The following is a 20189-nucleotide window of genomic DNA, read 5'->3' on the forward strand; positions in this document are numbered from 1 at the left end:
CAAAATAGCAATAATTAAAGATATAATAGAAGAAAACTGCCATCTGAACACTCAATTCTTCAAATAAAAATGGTAATCGCATTTTAGACAAGACAGACAAACACTCGACATGTGCTGTATTTTCTTTTTTGATTCCAAGGATTGGGAAAGAATCCTACAAGCGTCCAGCATGTTTGGGGTGGGGGGGGGAGGGTTGGAAGAAAAATTAAGACTTGTCTACAAAAGAATCAAATCAGATTGCATTCAGACTTCATCACAACATTGATGTAATGCCTAGAGAGGTTTGAGGAAGAAGATTATGATCATAAAAATCTACATCTCATAGAAGAAGCAACAGAGAGAAACTGATCTGTGGAAAAGCATGGTGGGTACAAAGCCCACACAGTCTTCCAGAAGAAGATGACTCATGCCATGGAAGACACACCAGAATACCCAACTCGTGAAAGATCCATCAACAGAGACTGAAGCCTTATAAATATGGATCTGAATCTTAAAATCATAGCTACTATAATATAGTTTTAAAATTAAATTGGTATCTTGGGGCACCTGGGTGGCTCAGTGGGTTAAGCATCCGACTTCGACTCAGGTCATGATCTCATGGTTTGTGAGTTCGGGCTCCACGTTGAGCTCTGTGTGTTGACAGCTCAGAACCTGGAGCCTGCTTCAGATTCTGTGTCTCCCTCTCTCTCTGCCCCTCCCCCAACTCATGCTCTGTCACTCTTCTCTGTCTCTCTCAAAAGTGAATAAATATTAAAAAATTTTTAAAAATAAAATAAAATTTATACCTCAAATAACAACTGAAAAAGAGTATCTGCAATGTAAAGAATAAAGTCAAATAAAAACTCAGATTATAATAATACAAAATTAGAGGTGATGAAGGATGGGCCACAAACAAAAGTGCTAATATTTCTGTAGCATCTTTATGTTATATTGCATCTTTATGTTTTATATTATCTTTTATGTACTTAGATAAATAGAAACCTAATATTTTAAACTGAAAATGCAATTATAGAGCAGTCTCCTTAGAATGAGGATGGCATACTATTTAACTAAATGTATAGGATTTGGTCAAAGCTGTAACCAAAGACAAATACATTAGCTTAAATACATTTGACAGCAACTAAAAAATAATAAAAAATAAATGTGCAAATCAGAAAGTTAAAAAGGACGGCAGAGGCATCTGGGTGGCTCAGTCGGTTAAGCATCTGACTTTGGCTCAGGTCATGATCTCACCATTCATGAGTTCAAGCCCCCCTTTGGTCTCTGTGCTGCCAGCTCGGAGCCTGGAGCCTGGAGCCTGCTTCAGATTCTGTGTCTCCCTCTCTCTCTGCCCCTCCCCTGCTCACGCTGTCTCTCTCCCTGCCTCTCTCTCAAAAATAAATAAACGTTAAAATAAAAAAAGGATGGCAAAATAAGTGAACTTAAAGTAGGAAGGTATTCATAACGATAAAAGCAGAAACAAATAAATTAGTAGTTAAATAAAAGTGGAGCCAATGAAAATCCAGATGATGGTTCTTTGGATTAAAAACAAGACAATGGGATCTTTCACTAAAGATTTAACTTGTGAGGTTTTTGTTTGTTTGTTTGTTTTGTTTTCTTTTGCTGTATGTTCTTTAGTGAGAGAACTATCTGTAAAATTTGTTTATCTCTGGTAGGAGGAATAATCTTTAAAGGAGGTGGGGGGCAAATGGATCCCCCAGAAGCAACCAAGGTGTCTGCTTCAAGGAGGTCTCTACTCTGCTGCAAAAGAGAACAGGACCATTTAGGGGCAAGTTGCTAAAAGAAACCCTCTCTGACTCTTGGTGATGTAGCTATCTGAGAAGAAAAAGCCAAGACAGGTTCTGGATCGATGGGAGGAAAATGAGCAACTCACTCCTGACGAAGTGTTCTTGCATCCTGGGAGGGGCTCCACATGGAAGTGAAAAAGCCATTGGTGGAAAGTTGCAACCTGGGAACCTAGTGAGGAGCGAAAGGATGCCCAGAAGTTTGTCCAGGGACCTGGACCAATGGCGGTAACCAGTCTGACCAGTGTCAACAGCAAATGGCAGCAGGAAGCAAGGGCTGCAGAATGCAGGATTTCCCGGCTTGGTGATGGAAAGACCACTGGGGTTATTGGCCACACCGGAAGAGGACGAAGCTTCAAGACGTGAGACGCTAACCCAGGCAAATCTGGTGACAGATGGTACACTTGATCCAGGTTTAGTATAATTTGGAAAAATAAGAAACATGACCATTTTTTGCGTGCTGAATTTAAGATGTTAATATCAGTTAAATCAATAAAAAAGCAAGTAGCTAGTTCAATCAGGGGAAAAGTGGGGAAACATATCTGTAATGAGAAAGAGCCTATGAAAAAAGACACAAATTAAAAATAATGGTACTCAAATATATGCTCATAAATTTGAAAATCTCAAAAAAAAATGGACTGTTTTCTGTAAAATGCGAGTTACTAAAATTCACACAAGAAGTATAAACCTGATCAACAAGCATGGCAGAAGCCACAAAGACAACTTGTAGGAAGGATGAGGTGGGGGGCATAGAATCCTGGATGGTTTTGTAGATTCATCTTTTGATTTTCAAGGAGCAGCTAATTTGTATATTTTATAAACTATTCCAGGGCATCTAAAAAGACTGAAATCTTTCTAATACTCACTGTAAAACTAGAATAACTCTGTCAACTAAACTTGGTTAAAGATGGCACCATCAGAGTAAAAGATAAACTATTCCACACGTACTTACAGAAAAAAAAAAACCCTAAGAAATTAAATTGGTTAAAAGAATAATGCAGCATAACAAAGGCAGGTTTATTTCAGGAATGCTAACATGGTTTAATGTAACTGTGAATTCTAGATCCATTTATCCAGCTACCTAGTCAACTTCTCCATCTGGATATCCAACAGGCATTAAATTTAACTGTTGAGTTTCTCTCTAAAACTTGCTCCTTTGCATTCTTTCTCAAGTTAATAAATAACTCATTCCTTCCAGTTGCTTGTATTGAATACTTGGAACCATCCTCGATGCCTCACTCTTTTCACACCACACATACATTCCATCAAGAAATCTACTTTATCAGCTCTACCGCCAAAAATGATGCAGAATTTGATTGGTTTTCATTATCTAGTCCAAGTCACCACCTTCCACTCAGTAGCCCTGGTGATCCTTTTAAAATGAAAGAGATCAAATCTTTCTTTTTAACAACTCTCCAGTAGTCCAGAAATAAATCCCATACTACTACAACCAACTGATTTGCAGGAAGGGTGGCAAGACCACTTAATGGAGAAACATTAGTCTTTTCAACAAAGAGGGCAAAGACAACTGGATAGCTTCATTATAAACGATGAAGTCGGACCCTTACCTCACACCACATACAAAAATTAACTCAAAATGTCCCAAAGACCTGAATGTAAAAGCTAAAACTATAACACTCGTAGAAGGAAACATAGGTTTGGGGCGCCTGGGTGGCTCAGTCGATTAAGCATCTGACTTCAACTCAGGTCATAATCTCACGGTTCGTGAGTTTGAGCTCCACATTGGGCTCTGTGCTGACAGCTCAGGGGCTGGAGCCTGCTTCAGATTCTGTGTCTCCCTCTCTCTCTGCCCCTCCCCTACTCGCACTCTGTCTCTCTCTCTCAAAAATAAATAATAAACATCAAAAAAAATTTAAGAAGGAAATAGAGGTTTAAATCTTCATGATGTTGGAGTAGACAATGGTTTCTTGAATACAGCACCAAAACAAAAGAAACAAAAGAAAAAAACTCCCCAATAAATTGGACTTTACCAAAATTGAAAACTTTTCTGCAAAGAACCCATTAAGAAAGTGCAAAGACAACCCACAAAATAAGAGAAAATATTTGCAAATCATATCTGACAGGGGTTTAGTATCCAGAATATGTAAAGAACTCCTAACTCAATAGCAAAAAGACAAACAACACAATTGAAAACTGGACATCCCTCCAAAGGCATCCCTCCAAAGATGACATGCAAATAAGTCAGACACAAAATGCCACATATTTTATAATTTCTTTTTTCTAGTTTTATTGATATACAATTGGCTTATTGACTTATACAATTGACAATGTATAAGTTTAACCTATACAACATATGATCTGACATATGCGTATTGCAAAATGATCACCACCACAAGTTTGCCTCACATAGTAGTCATTTTTTCCTTGTGATGAGAACTTCAAAGACCTACTCACTTTAGCAACTTTCAACTACACAGTACAGTATTATTAACTATAATCACCATGTTGTACATTAGACCCCAAGAATACATTTACCTTATAACTGTAAGTGTGTACCTTTCACCCACTTCCCCTATCTCCCACCCCTGTGATCCCATTTATATGAAATGTCTACCATAGGCCAATCCACAGATACAAAAAGTAGATTTGCTTTTGTCAGGCTGAGCCAGGGTGGGGAAGTGAGTGACTGTTAATGGACATGAGATTTGTTTTGGGGGTGATAAATATGCCCTGGAATTAGAGAGTAGTTATGGCTCACATCATTGTGTACATATCAAAAACCATTGAATTGTAGACATTAAAATGGTGAAAATGGTAGATTTCATGTTATATGAAATTTTTCTCAATAATAATAAAAAACACTCAGTCAGTTGAGCGTTGGATTCTGGGTTTGGGCTCAGGTCATGATCTCACAGTTGGTGGGATCAAGCCCCATGTTGGGCTCCATGCTGACAGTACGGAGCCTGCTTGGGATTCTCTCCTTCCCTCTCTCTCTCTGCCCCTTCCCCACTTGTACTCTTTTTCTCTCTCTCTAAATAGATAAATAAACATTTAGAAAAACAAAAAAAATACCCAGTAGATTCTCAACTGACTCAAACTATAAGCCAAAATCCTCACAAACGTCTTGTAGGGGCTGGAAATCCCCCCGGCCCCAAAGAGCTCTACTCCCCTCTCACCCACTCTGTTCTAGTCATAATGGTCTCTGTGATGTGGCTCCAGTACCACCAGCATCAGGACCTTTGCACATGCTATTCTCTCTATCTGGAACCCTCTTCTCACAGATATCCTATGACTTGCCTCTCACTGCCTTCAGGTGTTTGCTCAAAAAGTCACCATATGGTTGAAGCTCTCCTTGACCTCACCCCACCCCATGTGGCATATCCTATACCCCTTACCCTACTTCACTTTTCTCACTAGCACTTATTATTACCTGACATATTATACATTTATTTTCTCATTGTTTTCATCATCTGTTTCCCCATACTAGAATACAAGTTCCTAGAGGGCAGGGACTTTGTTTCATTTACCAATGTGTCACAGTGCCTAGAACAGTGCCCAACACATGCCAGGCACTCCACAAATATATGTTGAATGAATGCATTATAGAATATCTGTTCTTCTAACAGACCTCATACCTTACAAATAGCATTCTCATTAAAGCCAAGAATAAGACAAGAATATCCACTATTATCACTATGTTTAAATATAACTCTAGGATGTTTAGTGAATAAGGCAATAATAATAACAATAATAATAGCTAATATATATTGGGTACCTTTTTGGTCACTGCTCTAAGTCCTAAGTACCTTATATGTATTCATTATTTTAACAGTCACAAAAGCCGAGGTACTATGAGTATGTCTCCATTATGGGGGACAAGGAAAAGTTAAATAATTTGCCCAAGGTCATAGGGGTGGAAAGTAGCTGAGCTAGAATCAGAACCCGGGCAGTCATTCTGTTCTAACCACCATCTAGTGCCACCTCAATGAAAAACCATGAAGATAAAGATACTGTAACACTGGAAAACAGAAAGCAAATTGATTCTTCCTCAAGATGGTATTGTTGCCCATCCAGAAGACCCAAGGGAATTAAGTGAGAAAAAACTACCAGAAGTAATAAGAATTCAGTATGGCCAGTCACAATATGTACATACACTGATCGACAGCTTTCCTCTATTCCAGTGATAAATAACAACTTAACATCAAGGAAAATAGATCCCATTTCCCTAAGGCAGTAATAAATGTGGAATACTTGAAAATAAGCCTAGCATGAAATGAAAGGGACGTACAGGAAGAAAATGACAAAAGTTCACTGAGGACCTAATTAGAAACTTTGAATGGAGTGATGTTCTATGTTCCTGAATGGATAGATTCAGCATTATAAAGATGTCAAATGTCTCCCAATTTAATTCTGGAGTTACTAAAATTAAAATAAAAACACCTATTGCATTTTTAGAACCTTCTAAAAATTAAATCGGTGAATATAAAGACATTGTGAAAAAAGAAGGAAGGATTGCACATGAAGTTGTATTATACATGAATAATATTTAAAACACAGAGATGCCAATTCCAGAGTAGATAGATTAATGGAACAGAATGAAATGAAAACCCAAGAACAGTCTTAAGCTACAGCATCCAATATGGTGGCCACTAGCCACCTGTGATTACTGAGAATTCGACATGGCTAGTGTCACATGTTGAAATGATAATGTTTTGGATACACCGCATTCAATAAAATATAGTATTAAAATTAATTTTACCTGTATCTTTTTACTTTTTAAAATATGGCTACATAGAAAATTTAAAATCGGCTTGCATTGTATTTTTGTAGAACTGATCTAAAGTATAAAAAACATGTAGTACATTATTTTCTAAAGATACAATTTAGCACAGGCATTTTAAATGAGTTGGGGAAAATATATTAATGAAATGCTAGAAGAATTATTGACTGACTATGGGGGCAGGAGAAATAAAGGTTTGATATTCCAGGCTATATGCTAAAATTTCAGATACATTGAAAAATGAAGTAATAAAAGTACTAGAAGAAAAAGAAAATGTAGGTGAATATTTACAGAAATTGGGGGATAAGAAGGGCATGACAAATACAAAATGAAAAATGAAAAAAAATGGTCTTGATAAATTTGACTATATAAAATAGTAAATTTTTTAATAGCATCAAATAACATAAAAAACAAAGTTGAATGTCACATGAAACACAGGGAGGTATCTGCGACCAATGTGATGAAGGGCGGACAGGCTTCACTTATGAAAAGCTCTTACAAATCAGTAAGAATAAGAACACTCCAATAGGAAAATGTGCCAATAACATGAACAGCCAATTTACAAAAGGAGAAACAGAAATGAGACAGATTCCTAGTAAAAAAGAAATTCAACCTTAGAAGTAATCAAAGAAATGCAAATTAAAACAGCAATTGCCAAGGATCAAAAAAGAATAATATATAACGTTGGCAATGAGTGCTGTCATATACTGCTATGCAACTCTAAATTGGTATGATCTTTCTGGAGGACAATTTGGCAATATGTACAAAAGGTTCCAAAATGTGCTTACACTATTTCTAGGAATTTATCCTCAGAAACTAATCAGAGATGTTCACACAAAAATACAAGTATGAGTTTCCTGCATTGTTGTTTGTAATCAGGAAAGATTGGCAACCATCTCCATGTTCAATAGTGGGAGCTTGTCTTGAGTGATTACAGCATAGCCATAGAGTAGAATTTTTTTCAATAGCTATTTGCAAAAAAACAGCAACAGAGAATATACATCTACTTCCTGTCCCTTCTCAAATTCCTCAAAACGGCAAAGATTTTTAAAAAAATTTTTAAATGTTTATTTATTTTTGAGAGAGCGAGCGAGAGAGAGAGAGAGCAGGGGAGGGGCAGAGACAGAGGGAGACACAGCATCCAAAGCAGGCTCCAGGCTCTGAGATGCCAGCACAGAGCCCGACGTGGGGCTCAAACTCGGGAACGGCAAGATCGTGACCTGAACCAAAGTCTGACGCTTAACCGAATGAGCCACCCAGGAGCCCCAAATGACAAAGATTTTTTTAAGAAAAATATCTGTAACAGCTCTGGAAAGCAGTGAAGAAGCCCGTCAATGGACAGAATATTTGCAGAACTCTTGGAATATAGGAAGAAAGGGAACAGGCCACGGGATGAATAGGACTGGAGAGAAACTGCCCAAAACACACCAGAGAGGGTTGTGGCAAAGGTGGGGTAGCTTCATGGTGTCACCAGGCTCAGTGGACAGGCTATTATGAGTCACAGTGGGAACAGTACCCGCTGGCCTGGAATTGCTAAATTCCCCTGGATTGCTGCCCCTAGATTGCTAAATTAAAGAAGCTGTTTCTATAGTAAAAACATGTATTTGTTTATACATACTCACTCATACTCATTGAAAAAACTATGAAGACATATGCTATTGATGTTAACGATGACTTTTCAGTGGCTAGCTTATGGCTGATTTTTAATTTTCTTTTTTGCTCTTCTATGTTTTCCAAGTTTTCGGCATTGAGTACATATTAATATTAGGGTTAGAAAGCAATGTATTAGTATGTTTAAATAAAGAAGCAAAAAAAATGAAAGCAAAGAGAACTTGACATTTTTATGTGAGAAAATAACTACAATCTTATTAGTTTTCTTTTGAGTCACTGCAGTAACCTCCTGGCTGGTTTCCCAGATTGCTACCATCTCTCACTCCCCACTTAAAAGCCTCCCATGGCTCCCTACTGCTGCTGTTCAAGCCCAAACATAGAGTCATGCAGGGCAGGGCCTTCACCATTCTTCCTTCCTCCCAGCCCATTCTTCGCTTCTCACGTTACACACTGACTATTCGCCTTTTCCTGAAGGTTCCACACACCTTCCAACTCCACTCCTTTGCTCCTGCTGTCCTGGCACTATCCAACCCTGGCAGCTGGGTCTTGGGGGAAAAAAACCTCAGCCAGAATATACCAGAATAGCTCTAGAGACCTGCACACTATGAGATGCACTGCCCTGTCAACCAAGAGACCCAGCTGAAACAAAGCATCAAGGGATACGTCAGTAGGAGCCAGCGTAGAAAGATAGAGCTGGGCTCTGACATTCAGAATCTGGGAAAATAATGAAAATTAAATGTGGAATCTTATGATGAAAATTGCAGGGGACCTCAAGGAGCTCCCCTTGTATCATGAATTGATTGATCTATATATCCAGCTCTTTGCTTCTGTGGTAGGGGTTTGGGGTGGGGATACTGGCCCTGGCTGGTGGTCTCCTCTCCACAAGGGTGTGCACGAACCTGGGTTTACACCTACGCCTGCCACCTCGTGGCTGTGAGACCTTGGCAAAGGGACTTAATCCTTCTTGAGTCTACTCTACAAAACAGAGGTAGCCTCATGCTGGGTGACTGAATGTCATCACCTGCACACAGTACCCTCACACCCCCTAAAAGGCAATAGATGACGTTATACTTACATTTTCCCACACCAAAGGTTCTGCTTCATGGGGCTAGAGTCATGCTCTGGGAACCAGAGCCCAGGGGCTGTGGGGGATGCCCTAGAAGTGTTGTTGGTGAGGGCTCTGAGGCTGGCATGGATGGCAGGAACCCTCCCCCCAGACATCTCCAGGATCTCCTTCTGGATCCTCACCCCTGTGCTCCGGGATCCATGTGGCCTGGGCGGAAGGTGTATTTATCTGATATCACAGCCCTGGTGAGCTGAAAGGCTGGCACTCACCCAGGCTCTGGATGAGCCCTGGTGGTTGGCACCACATTCCCACAGCCAAGCTTCCTGCCCTCTCTAAGCAGGGTCCGGGGCAACTCCTTTCCTTTCAGAGTAGGGCTGTGTGTGTTGGAAGGATGCTCAGCTCTGGGGACCTGGCGTGGAATGCTAGGGAGGAAGCATCCTGCAGGCCCCCGGGTCTTCCTCTCACACCACGGATGGGGCAGCCATCCCCTTCCTGTTCTGAAGTGGAGTGGGGAAAGTTTCTCCCGAGGGCAGAGCCTCTGAGCCAGACCAAGGGCATCCAGGCTGGAGGTCTGCCTTTTCTTCAGAAGTCGTAGTCACCACATCCACCACTGGGCAAGACCCCTGAATGGCCTCCCAGATGTGTGCACACCACCACAGAACACTGCCACCAGCGTGGCGGGAGCACTGGAAACCACACACGTGACTGTGGATGGTTCTCACCCACACGGGGGTCTTCCCACTGTGGGGGGATGGGCACGGCAGAGCACCTGCTAGTGGGTTGCACTTTCCTCTGGGGGCACGCGCGTGAAGGAACAAGTGTCGTTTGAACCCTAGTGTCTGCCCCATGGAGCTTCAGCCTCAGAAGGCTGAAGGTTTTCAGGTCCAGTCCTTGACCTTGACTTTGAATTTCTGCCACTGAATATCTGCACGGCCCAGGGCTTCAAAGAAAAGCCCATTACTTCCAGTACTACCCTCCACCCCTCACCCACTGCCGTGTGTTAAATGAGCAGGCAGCCGAATGGGCTTCATCCATCCCAGTGTTTCCCAAACCTCAGTCCCTCCTGTACCCCTTTAGAGGCAATTTCACCACCTAAGTGCACCACCTCTGTGCTTACTGGCTTCGTTTTTTTCCTTTGAACAGCCTCACTTTTTAAATGAGGTTTCCATTCCCAACAATAACCTCACTGAAGTGCGGTTTTGATGAGCTAGCTATCTTTTCCTCCCTGGTACATAATAGCAAAAACACACAACTGTTAAAACTGTACAAAAATCCTATCACATATACATACACCCTGGGAAATAATGGACCCTCCCCCCCCCACATCCCCTCAAATGCCAAAGAGGCTGCTACGAACAGCTGTTTTGGTGTGGGCAGGACAGATAGGGAGCAGTCCCTGCTGGCTGGCCCGCAGGCCAGGTCTCTCCCAGGGCTGAAGGTAAGAGCCCAGAGAAGGAGAGGACGTTTCTTGCCTAGGGGCAGACAGTCATCGCCTAAAAGCATTGGCAAGTTTTCAGATGAAAGTTGGGCACAGGCTGGGACACTAGGACCACTCGGATTAGAATCTGGTCTGTCAGCAGTCCCCTCCTGCCTCCTAAAGATGGAAGGTCTGAGGATGTGTGGGCTGCCCAGGTGATCCTGCAGCCTGGAGGGAAGCCAAGGACAGAGACGAGAGGTGCCTCGGTTCTTGCAGCAGGCCTGTCCCTTTTCTCAGATAAAGTAGACCTCGGAGCACAGTGACCTCAGCTGAAGGCTGCCCTTTCCTCCAGCATAGGGGTTCGAAAACCCCAGCATACTGGGTGCCACCCCAAAGGGTCTGTTTCAGGGTGACCGGGTGGAGCCCTCAAATTTGTTTTTCTAACAAGTTCCCAGGTGACAATGACGCTAATGCCTCTGGTCCAGGACTGTACTTTGAGAACCATTGGGATTACCTGAATGTTGCCCACTCAGAATGAACATCCCAGGATGACACAGCCGACAAAAAGAAGTCAGACACGAACTACAACGTATACATTTCCAGTGCCCGACATCGTTGTCACCCAGAAGCATGATGCAGATCCTGGCCACTGCTGTTTCCAGCGGCTGGCCCAGAACTTCCCAGTGAGATCTCTAGAAGAATCTCCGCCAAGAAACAACGTCCCATCCAAAAACAAGACCCAGGTGAGAAACGACAGAACGGCCCGGCTGAGGTCTGTGGGACTGTTACTTGCTGCCCGTGCAGCCCCTCCCTTCTTCTCTCTGGCCCAGGTGACTCAGGCTAGGAGCAGGGATCTCTCTGCACCCCTCCCTCCCCACCTCACCATCCTAGGTGCAGGCAGACTGAGGGCAACAGAGGGGAAATTACTGCATTTGCCCCCAAGAATCTGGCCCAATGGATAGAGAGACATTTGCTGAAATCCTTGCTGAAGACATGTATCAGGCGGCATGCAGGGTGAAGGGACAGAAAGGTCGGGGTGGCTCTTGTCCACAGAGGCTCCCCCGCCAGTGGCGGTGGGTGATGGGTGAAGAAGCAGATGGCGTACCACACTGCATTGTGCAAGGAGCTGGGGCAGAGAGAAGCCTGGGGTGGGGGGAGGTGCGGGGAGCACAGAGGCAGCACACGCACGTCATCCAGCCTGGGGAGGAAGGATGGCCAGGTGTGGGGGAGGACGTTCCTGCAGAGAGAACGTGGAACGTGGAGGTACGGCTGCACCAAAGGGGGAACAGACTGGAGTTGAGAGGAGGCCTCGGGGGACCATGAAGGGTCTCTCCAGCCATGTCAAGTTCATTCCTGCTTAGCGCAGCCGAGAAGGGCTGATGACTCTAACAAGGCTGGCTCCCGGATTAGATGCAAGCAGGAGGCCCCTGTCATCCACTGCTCTGTTATAAAAAGCAGTAACTTTAGAGGAAGTGACCAGAGACCCCTCTAGTGGGGCAGATGGTAACTCAGCAAGCCGGAAAGGCCTCAAGGGGCCAGGCGGGGCTGTGGAGGGCTGAAAGGGCTGTTACTTTCAGGAGGAACTCTACAGATGGTGCCCTTTCGGCGCTGGACAGATCAAGGGCCCCGAGGATCCCACCACTTGGGGGAGGTCTCTGGGATGGAAAGGTCAGCCCCAGAAGTCCTGAGATCACTTGACGACCAGCAACTGAGCTGGGAGCCTCAGAGCCTGCTTGGAGGGCAGGGAGGAAGGGGAGCCATGCAGCCACACAGCTGGGCTCCTGCGTGGGGGCAGTCACAGGCTAAGGAGCCAGATTCGAGATGATAATAAAAATAACAGCCACCTCTTGCATGGTGCTTCTTATGAGCCAGGCACTTCAATTAGCACCTTAAATTTCTAAACACAGTTAATCCTCACTATCCCTAAGACTTAGGTACTGTTGTTACCATCGCCATTTTCAAGGCGAAGAAATTGAGGCACAAAGCGGTGAAGTAATTCTCATGGCCACACCCCCAGTGTGGCAGGATCAGGGTCAAAGACCAGACCTCCCTAGGCCCTCATCACAAATTCTTTGAGTTAGGAGAGATCGTAGAAGTCAACTGGCCCCACTGCCTTATCTTACAGAAGGGGAAACTGAGGCTGCTCCGCTGGCTAGGTGGGTCACAGAATTGGGAACCTAAATTGGTAGACCACAGGCCCTGGAACTTGGAAGCGGGGGAGGCCCAGATATACCTGCTGCTGTCTGCTGGTTCCCCAGGCAGCCCTGCTCACTGCCTCCGACTCCACCCTAAGCCCTGCCTCCATCCTGTTCCTGCCATGCCCACGTGGATGTCACTCAGCACTCTGGCCTCCCCGCTCCTTGCCCCCAATTCCAGTGACATCCACCTCCACTCCACTTCAGCTGTTCACACAGAGCCAGGGCCTGGCCCCTCCGTCCTTCTTCCAGTTCTGACCGCCCCTCCCATCCTTCTGGCTCCCTCACCCCACACTGCCAAGCTTCCCAGAGACTTCCAGAGCTCCACTTCCTCCAAGCCCACGGGCCATCTGTCTGCTCATCCCTCTCCATCCCCAGCCCCGTGGAGCACCCACTCAGCAGCACCCTCAATCTTCATCACCCGCCCCCACCTTTGTCTTCCACCTGGCAGAGCCCCACCCTCCACCTTCTCCACCCTGCTTCGCAGTCACCCAGTCACCGGCCCAGTGGAGGCCTGACATGCTACCGGAAGACCAAGGCCACTCTGAAAGCAATGGCCCCCACCACAAGAGGGCGCCGTTTCCCACCCTGGCTTCCTGAGGGAGACAACTGGGAAACGCATATTATCATGGACAGCACATTGAAATCACCGGGAGATTGAACAGATTCTAACACGAGGGTTATCTGGATTTTAAAAGCTCCCCAGAGGATTCTGAAATGTGCCCTAGCCACACAGGGGAATACTACTCAGCTATATGAAGAAACAAACCACTGGTAACATGCTACGTGGATGAACCTTAAAAACATTATGCTAGATACGAGAAGCGAGACACAAAAAAAGTGCACGTTATATAATTCTACTTATAGGAAATTTCCAGAACAGGCGAAACTATCGAGCAAGCAAATGACCCTGGGACTGGGGGTGGGCCCGACTACAAACGGGCACAAAGGAAACTTGTGAGGTGATCGGTGTGTTCTAACACTGAATTGTGGTAAGGGCTGCATAACCACAGAAATTTGCTACAAATGATTGGACTATACACTAACAATGGATAAACTTTACGGTATGTAAATTATATCCTAGTAAAGCCGTTAAAAGTTGTGGTGGTGGCGGGGGATAGGGGAACCCAACTTAAAAAAAAAACAATTCCCAGGGGCGCCTGGGTGGCGCAGTCGGTTAAGCGTCCGACTTCAGCCAGGTCACGATCTCGCGGTCCGTGAGTTCGAGCCCCGCGTCAGGCTCTGGGCTGATGGCTCAGAGCCTGGAGCCTGTTTCCAATTCTGTGTCTCCCTCTCTCTCTGCTCCTCCCCCGTTCATGCTCTGTCTCTCTCTGTCCCAAAAATAAATAAACGTTGAAAAAAAAAATTAAAAAAAAAAAAAAAAACAATTCCCGGGTGATTCCAATAAGCAGCCAGAGTCGAGAACCCAGTGAAGGAGGCCTGACCCCTACTGACCCTGAGGCCGTGTCCATTACTCCCTGGCCCTCCACAGCACAGGGTCTGTGCACGTCACAGACCCTGGCACACAGTAGGCCATTTATTATTTTTTTGAGTGAATGGATACGCATTCCTAGAGTTTGTCCCAGGAATTAGCGGAGTAGAGGATGTCCATTTAATGAGCATTTACTACGCAGAGATCTTTGATATTCTTGTCCTGACTCTGTCATCTCTGAGTCCCTGTGGGATTGGGATACATATCCCCATTTTACACAAAGGGAACTGGATCTCGCTGAGATGAAGTGAACAGCCTGTGGCCCCACAGCCCTTGCCTGGCAAAGCGGGGTCTGGAGACCTGCCCATCTGATCCCAGTCCCGGGCCGCCTCTGGGCACCACGTACTAGCGGGGGCCCACAGGAGCAGCTGGTCCCTAGGTGGGATGGCCCGCAGCCCTGCACCCCTTTCAGCCCTTCTGGGATTAAGCTTCCCCCTCCTCTGCTCCTCCTCCAACTTCACGACTGCTTTCGTCTGACCATCCGTCCAGTGCACCGCTTGGGAACAGAACCACTTGACGCTGCTGATCGACCAATTTCATAAAAGGAATCCAGCTTCCCTCGCACTCACGAAAAGCTGTTAGCCCCTGGCGAGCCTCCATGCCTGCACTCCGGCGATGCAGCCCAGACATCGGGAGAGGGATGCCAAAACCCTTGGGCACACAGAGGAGTCAGCTGGCCTGAGAGATTTAAATCGAGAGGGGTCCTTGCCAGCAATACCACCAAGCAACATCCTGTCCTCAGAAAAGAGGTTTCCCACTGAGATGTCCTGAAACCTCAGCTGAGGGCCCTAACACAGCTGTGTAGGGATGGAGATGTGGTCCCAAACTGTCAATACTCGACCCCAGCGAGGACAGGGACAGTGTAATAAGGAAAGCAATGGCTGACAGTTGGAGGGGCAGGGCGGCAGCATTCCCTTTATCAGCGTGTGCCCTGGAGGAAGAAGCTAAATGCCCTCTGTAAGCCTCAGTTTCCTCGTTTGGAAAATGGGAACATAACCCCTGTCCCCCCACCATCCACCCCTGTCTCTCACTGGGCTGCTGCTGTGAGAGTGTTTGGGAATCTATAAAGCACTCAACTGAGTGGAGACTAAGAATTTCTTTTCTTTAAACCAAGGCTTTGGGGTATTTCCTACCTCCAGAGTTACAAGCAGTTCTCACGTGACAACAGGAAGCTATGGATGGAAAGGAGCAATGGGAAGTCTGACTCTGGGAGTCAGGATCCCAGGATTCAGTCCTGCCTTTTCTGTGAACAATCTTCTGTGACTTCTGAGGTGCTCTGAAAACCTAAATGTTGTCCCTTCCCCTTTCTGGGTCTCGGTTTTCATTTCTATACAACGAGGAGTTGGGGGAGGTGTCCCTAAAGGTCCCTCACGCTGTGACAGCCAGACCTGCGACAGCCGAAGACTCCAATGGGAACAAACAGATGTCTCCAAATCGCTGCAGAGTCTGGTGTCAATGGGGTCACAGGACTGGGCATCTCCACTCTTGCCATCAACCTGTTTGACACTCATTTTAGAGCACTGGTCACTGCCTTATAAAAGGCATAAAAGGCGTTCTTGCAGCCAAAGCTTTTGCAGCCTTTGGCAATGAGTCACTCCCGCAGGGGGTCAAGTTTCCTTTATGCCTCTCCCTAGGGACTGAGAAACAGTGAGGTGGGAAGATGAGGACTAGCTTTGCCTGGGAAAAGTCTGCCTTGTTTGGATAACCACAGACTGTGGGGCCAAACACTTCTGCTTTTCAAGCACCTCTGAAAACACCCCTCTCAGTGTGGGAACTTTACAGTTTCCAAAGCTCTTTTGAATCTATGACTGATGTCGGCAAGAACCTGCAGGGAAGGCTACTGTCCCCGTGTTTATAGGGGAGGAAACCCCAGCTCAGAGAAGTGAGGGGACTTCTCCAAGGTCACACAGCCAATGCGTGGAGGGAGCTCTCCTTCCCCCCCGCCCGGAGAGGTAGGGCAGAGCCTCAGAAAGTACAAAGCTGCAGTGGAAACAGGTCTGATGATTCCCACTGCTCTGCACCCACCTTCCCGGACACACACCCAGGGGTGAGTCCTCCCTGACTCCTGCCGTGGAGGTCCACCGACCCACACCCTTCCTCCCTATGCAGTTCATGTTTTTTTTTTTTTCTCTCAGGCCAATAAGCACATATAGAATAGCTTGTTTTGCTGGGACGCTCTGGGTGTCCAGAGCACATGCAGGAGAGAAGAGGAAAATAGGAGCTACAGGGAGAATGGGAAAGAAGGCAAGAGATCCTTTTGCACACATCTGAGTAGGGAAAACTTTTTAAACCCTTGCTAATATCCGCCGTTAGTTAAGAAGCATGGAAACAGGCATTTTCACACGCTGCTGTTGGGACTAGAAATCAGAACAGCCTCCCTGGAGGTCAGTTTGTCACAATATTTTAAATGATCCAATAATTCCACTGCTATAAATCTGTTACGGAGATGCCCACCCGGGCGGGAAGGTGCTGGCTGTGGTATCAGAAAGCTGCACACATTCAGTAAATTACCATCTATCCATCTGACAGAACAGCATGGCCCATTAATAGGAATGAGGTCAATCAAGCTCTCTAAGATCCGTAGTAAAGTGAAAAAAGCAAAATATATAGTATGGAGTCATTTGGGTTTAAACAGTATATTGAAAAAGTTCTGGGCAGATGAGCAGTAAACTCAAAGCAGGAGTTCCCTTGGGAGAGAAAGTAGGATTTACGGGGATTGGGCAAAGCAACGCTTTTACTTTTTTTTTTTTTTTTTACTATATATATTCAACTTTTTTTTCTTTTGCAACAAAACAAAACAAAACCCTAAAACACCACATATGATGTGTGTGTGTAAGCCATTAAAATAAACAACCAAATAAAACCCCAAACAAACCCACCAATCCATGGTGGCCCTGGAGCCTTCCTTCCAAGCCAACCCCTCCCCAAACTCCCCTTACAGTAGAAACACTCTTGGGGGCACAGCATGATTTTAGATGGTCACCCGGCATCAGTAACAAGGACAGCAAACATACAAGAGCAGTAAGGGAATGCATCACACGATTTAGCCCAAAGGCACGACAAAAGGGAAGGTTGGGCTCCTGAGCTGTCTCGATGTAGGTTTTCACCTCTGCCTTGCACCAATTGCTCAGCCACCAGCTCTATTTTGTCGGTGGTAAAACAGCTCTGATCCTGCTAATGCAAGCGTGCTTACAAGCCCTGTGATATCACCCATCCCTGATTGAGCCATATTGCACCTTGGCGGGAGAAGACAACAGCTAACAGGTAGGTGAGAACGCGCCCTCTCCGCAAACCTACCTCGGAGAACCTCTGCACGTCTTGGGTCAGCGTGCCCACTCGCTTCCACTGGTAATGCTTTAGCAGCTTCAGGATGGCTGGATTCACCGCGTTATCCGATGGGACAGTCCGAAAGAAATAAGGGTATTTTTTCTTATCAGCTAGAACAGGCGTGGTCGCAGCAAAGGAAAGCTGGAAAACACAAAAGAGGCAACACCTTTACTGGTGGGTTTCACGGCTGTGAGCCAGCCCAGGATCTTTCCGAATTGCATAGAGCCCAGACCCTAAGCCTGATGTGGGGCACAAACACATGGGGCAAGACATTTTTTAAGCCCTTTTGTTGTGAAAGTAACACATTATAATTGAAGAGAAGGTTTCAAAAATGCAAAATAAGAAGGAAAAAAAATGCACCAATAATTTATCCCTCATCAGCGAACCACCATTAACTGTCATTTTTATCTCCTTCTGGTCCTTTTTCCATGCACAGTGATTTTTTAAAAAAGAGGTTCTTGAGATCATTCGACATACACAATTGAACTCCTCCCCACTCCTTAACATTATCCTACAAGCATCAAAACCATCCTGTTTAAAAAACAAAACAAAACCTCCTTGCAAACATTTTAATGGCTGCATAATATTCCAGCATATGAACACATCATGATTTACTGAATACTCTCTAATTTGGGGGCATTTAGACCGTTCGTAATTTGTTATTATTGTCATATTAGTCTACAAGCATCTTTGTGCCGAGCATCTTTTCTCCACATTTTAGGCTATTTCTATTGCATAGAGTCTGTGATATAAAATTTCCCAGATAAAAGATATGAGCTTTTAAAGATTTAATACTTATCCCCCCCCATTGTATCAATTTACACACCCACTAGCCAGGTATAATTAGAGGGCCTATTTCAACACAGTCATCACAACAGAAATAAAACATTCCTCTATATAATCTTATAATGATCTATCACTAAAAAAAATGAATCATATTGCATTCATGGGTTATGCATAATGTTGAGACCATTTCCATGGGATCGCTAACCAGTAGTATGATCTATTTTAGGAGTGACTTTGTCATATCCTTTGCTTATTTTTGAGTGGTATTCTAATGCTTTTCTTACTGAATTTAATGAAGACTTTTTTTATATGTACAGCATCCAAACTCAGACTATTGCAATGGCTACAAATATCCAGGTTTGTTTGCTTTTCATTGTGTGTGTGTGTGTGTGTGTGTGTGTGTGTATTTTAATTTACACTCAGTAGTCAAATCTATCTTCCCTTTTATTATTCCTTCTCTTTCTTTTAAGTGCCAGTAAGTTGCTAAATTGGATTTTAATTATCTGTCCTCCAAGGCCCAGCTTAAATGTCACCTCCTCCATAGCATTTCCTCTGATCTCTGCTCTCCCTTTCCTCCTGGCTTCACCCACAGAAGGCACTTATCACACTTTTTGATCTTTGCTGTGTGAAGGTGGAAACATGGTTTCTTCTTGCTCGTCTAATTTGCATTTACCTTATTAGAGGCAAGGTTGAGTACCTTTTCCTATGCTCAAGAGCAATTTGCAGTTTGTTTCTGGAAACCATTCACATCCTTTACCTGTTTTCCAATTTGATTTCTAGTCTTTTTCTTATCAGTTGGCATAAGTGATCTTTTACATTAATGAAACTAGCCCTTTGCAACAGAAGTTGCTAATGTCCCTCTAGTTTGAACTTTTTCTTTTTATGTTTCTTACAGTGTCTTCTGACATAGAGACTTTTTTTAAAAATGTGGTTGAATTTATCAATTTTTTCTCTTTAGTGTCCTCAGGTTTTGTGTCATATTTAGAAAGGCCTTTCCCTCACCGAGATCATTAAATAATTCTTCCATGGTTTCTTTTAGTCTGTCGTTCACCACACCACACCACACCCCCATTCCCTCTGTTCCTCTCTTCCTACCAGCCTCCCTCCCTTCCTTCTTCTTCCTTCTTTCTTTTGTCTCATGTAAATCCTTTGCCCAGAGAAGGCATAACCAAGGCAAGCTCACCTGCCACCACCTGCTTTCTCCCTGAGCCCTTGCCATCCTCGCAGCAGCTCTAGACCTAATCCATCCCAGAGTCAATTTCAGCATCCAGAGAAATAACATCCGGTGCCCTCAGGCCCCAGCTGAAGGTGCTTTTATTGTCTCTCCTGTTATCCGAGGAAGCACTCCTTCTCCCCTCCCTGCCAGACTTTTGCAGAGTGGTGCAGGGGAGACTTTGTCCTTTCCTGGTCTGGCTCAGAGGGTAGACAGCCACTACCTAGGACCCCTGCATCTCTTGCGTCCAGCCAGCAACCTCAACACATCCCATCTGTTGGAGATGAACATAAAATATCCCATCATCTGTCCCCTAGAGCTAGAGGGTACGTGTAGGAATGAAATATCCCATCATCTGTCCCCTAGAGCTAGAGGGTACGTGTAGGGACATCATCCCAAGACTGGTAAAAGTCAAGTGTAGGATGACAGTTTAAAAAAGTTCTGGGCAGAATAAGAACAAATAGGGAGAACATACAGAGGGGAAGATCTCCACTGGACACACTGAGGAAGGCTTCCATTCAGAGTTGTCCAGCAATGGAAGAAATGAGATCCCTGTG

At 44.7% G+C, this 20189-nt stretch overlaps 1 protein-coding gene across 1 annotated transcript in view; it reads right to left on the reverse strand.

Moving 5' to 3' along the window:
* The window catches only part of GABBR2 (gamma-aminobutyric acid type B receptor subunit 2), a 347460-nt gene that overhangs the window by 188863 nt on the left and 138408 nt on the right, over positions 1-20189 (reverse strand). Inside the window, exon 3 of the mRNA XM_047066870.1 lies at positions 17604-17774. Within this exon, the coding sequence (XP_046922826.1) occupies positions 17604-17774 (171 nt within the window). The remainder of the gene's footprint in view (positions 1-17603; positions 17775-20189) is intronic.

Source organism: Lynx rufus, unplaced genomic scaffold, assembly GCF_022079265.1.
Source record: "Lynx rufus isolate CCGP_SWC_20201006 ecotype Redwood Valley unplaced genomic scaffold, mLynRuf1.p SCAF_10, whole genome shotgun sequence".
Taxonomy (NCBI): Eukaryota; Metazoa; Chordata; class Mammalia; order Carnivora; family Felidae; genus Lynx; species Lynx rufus.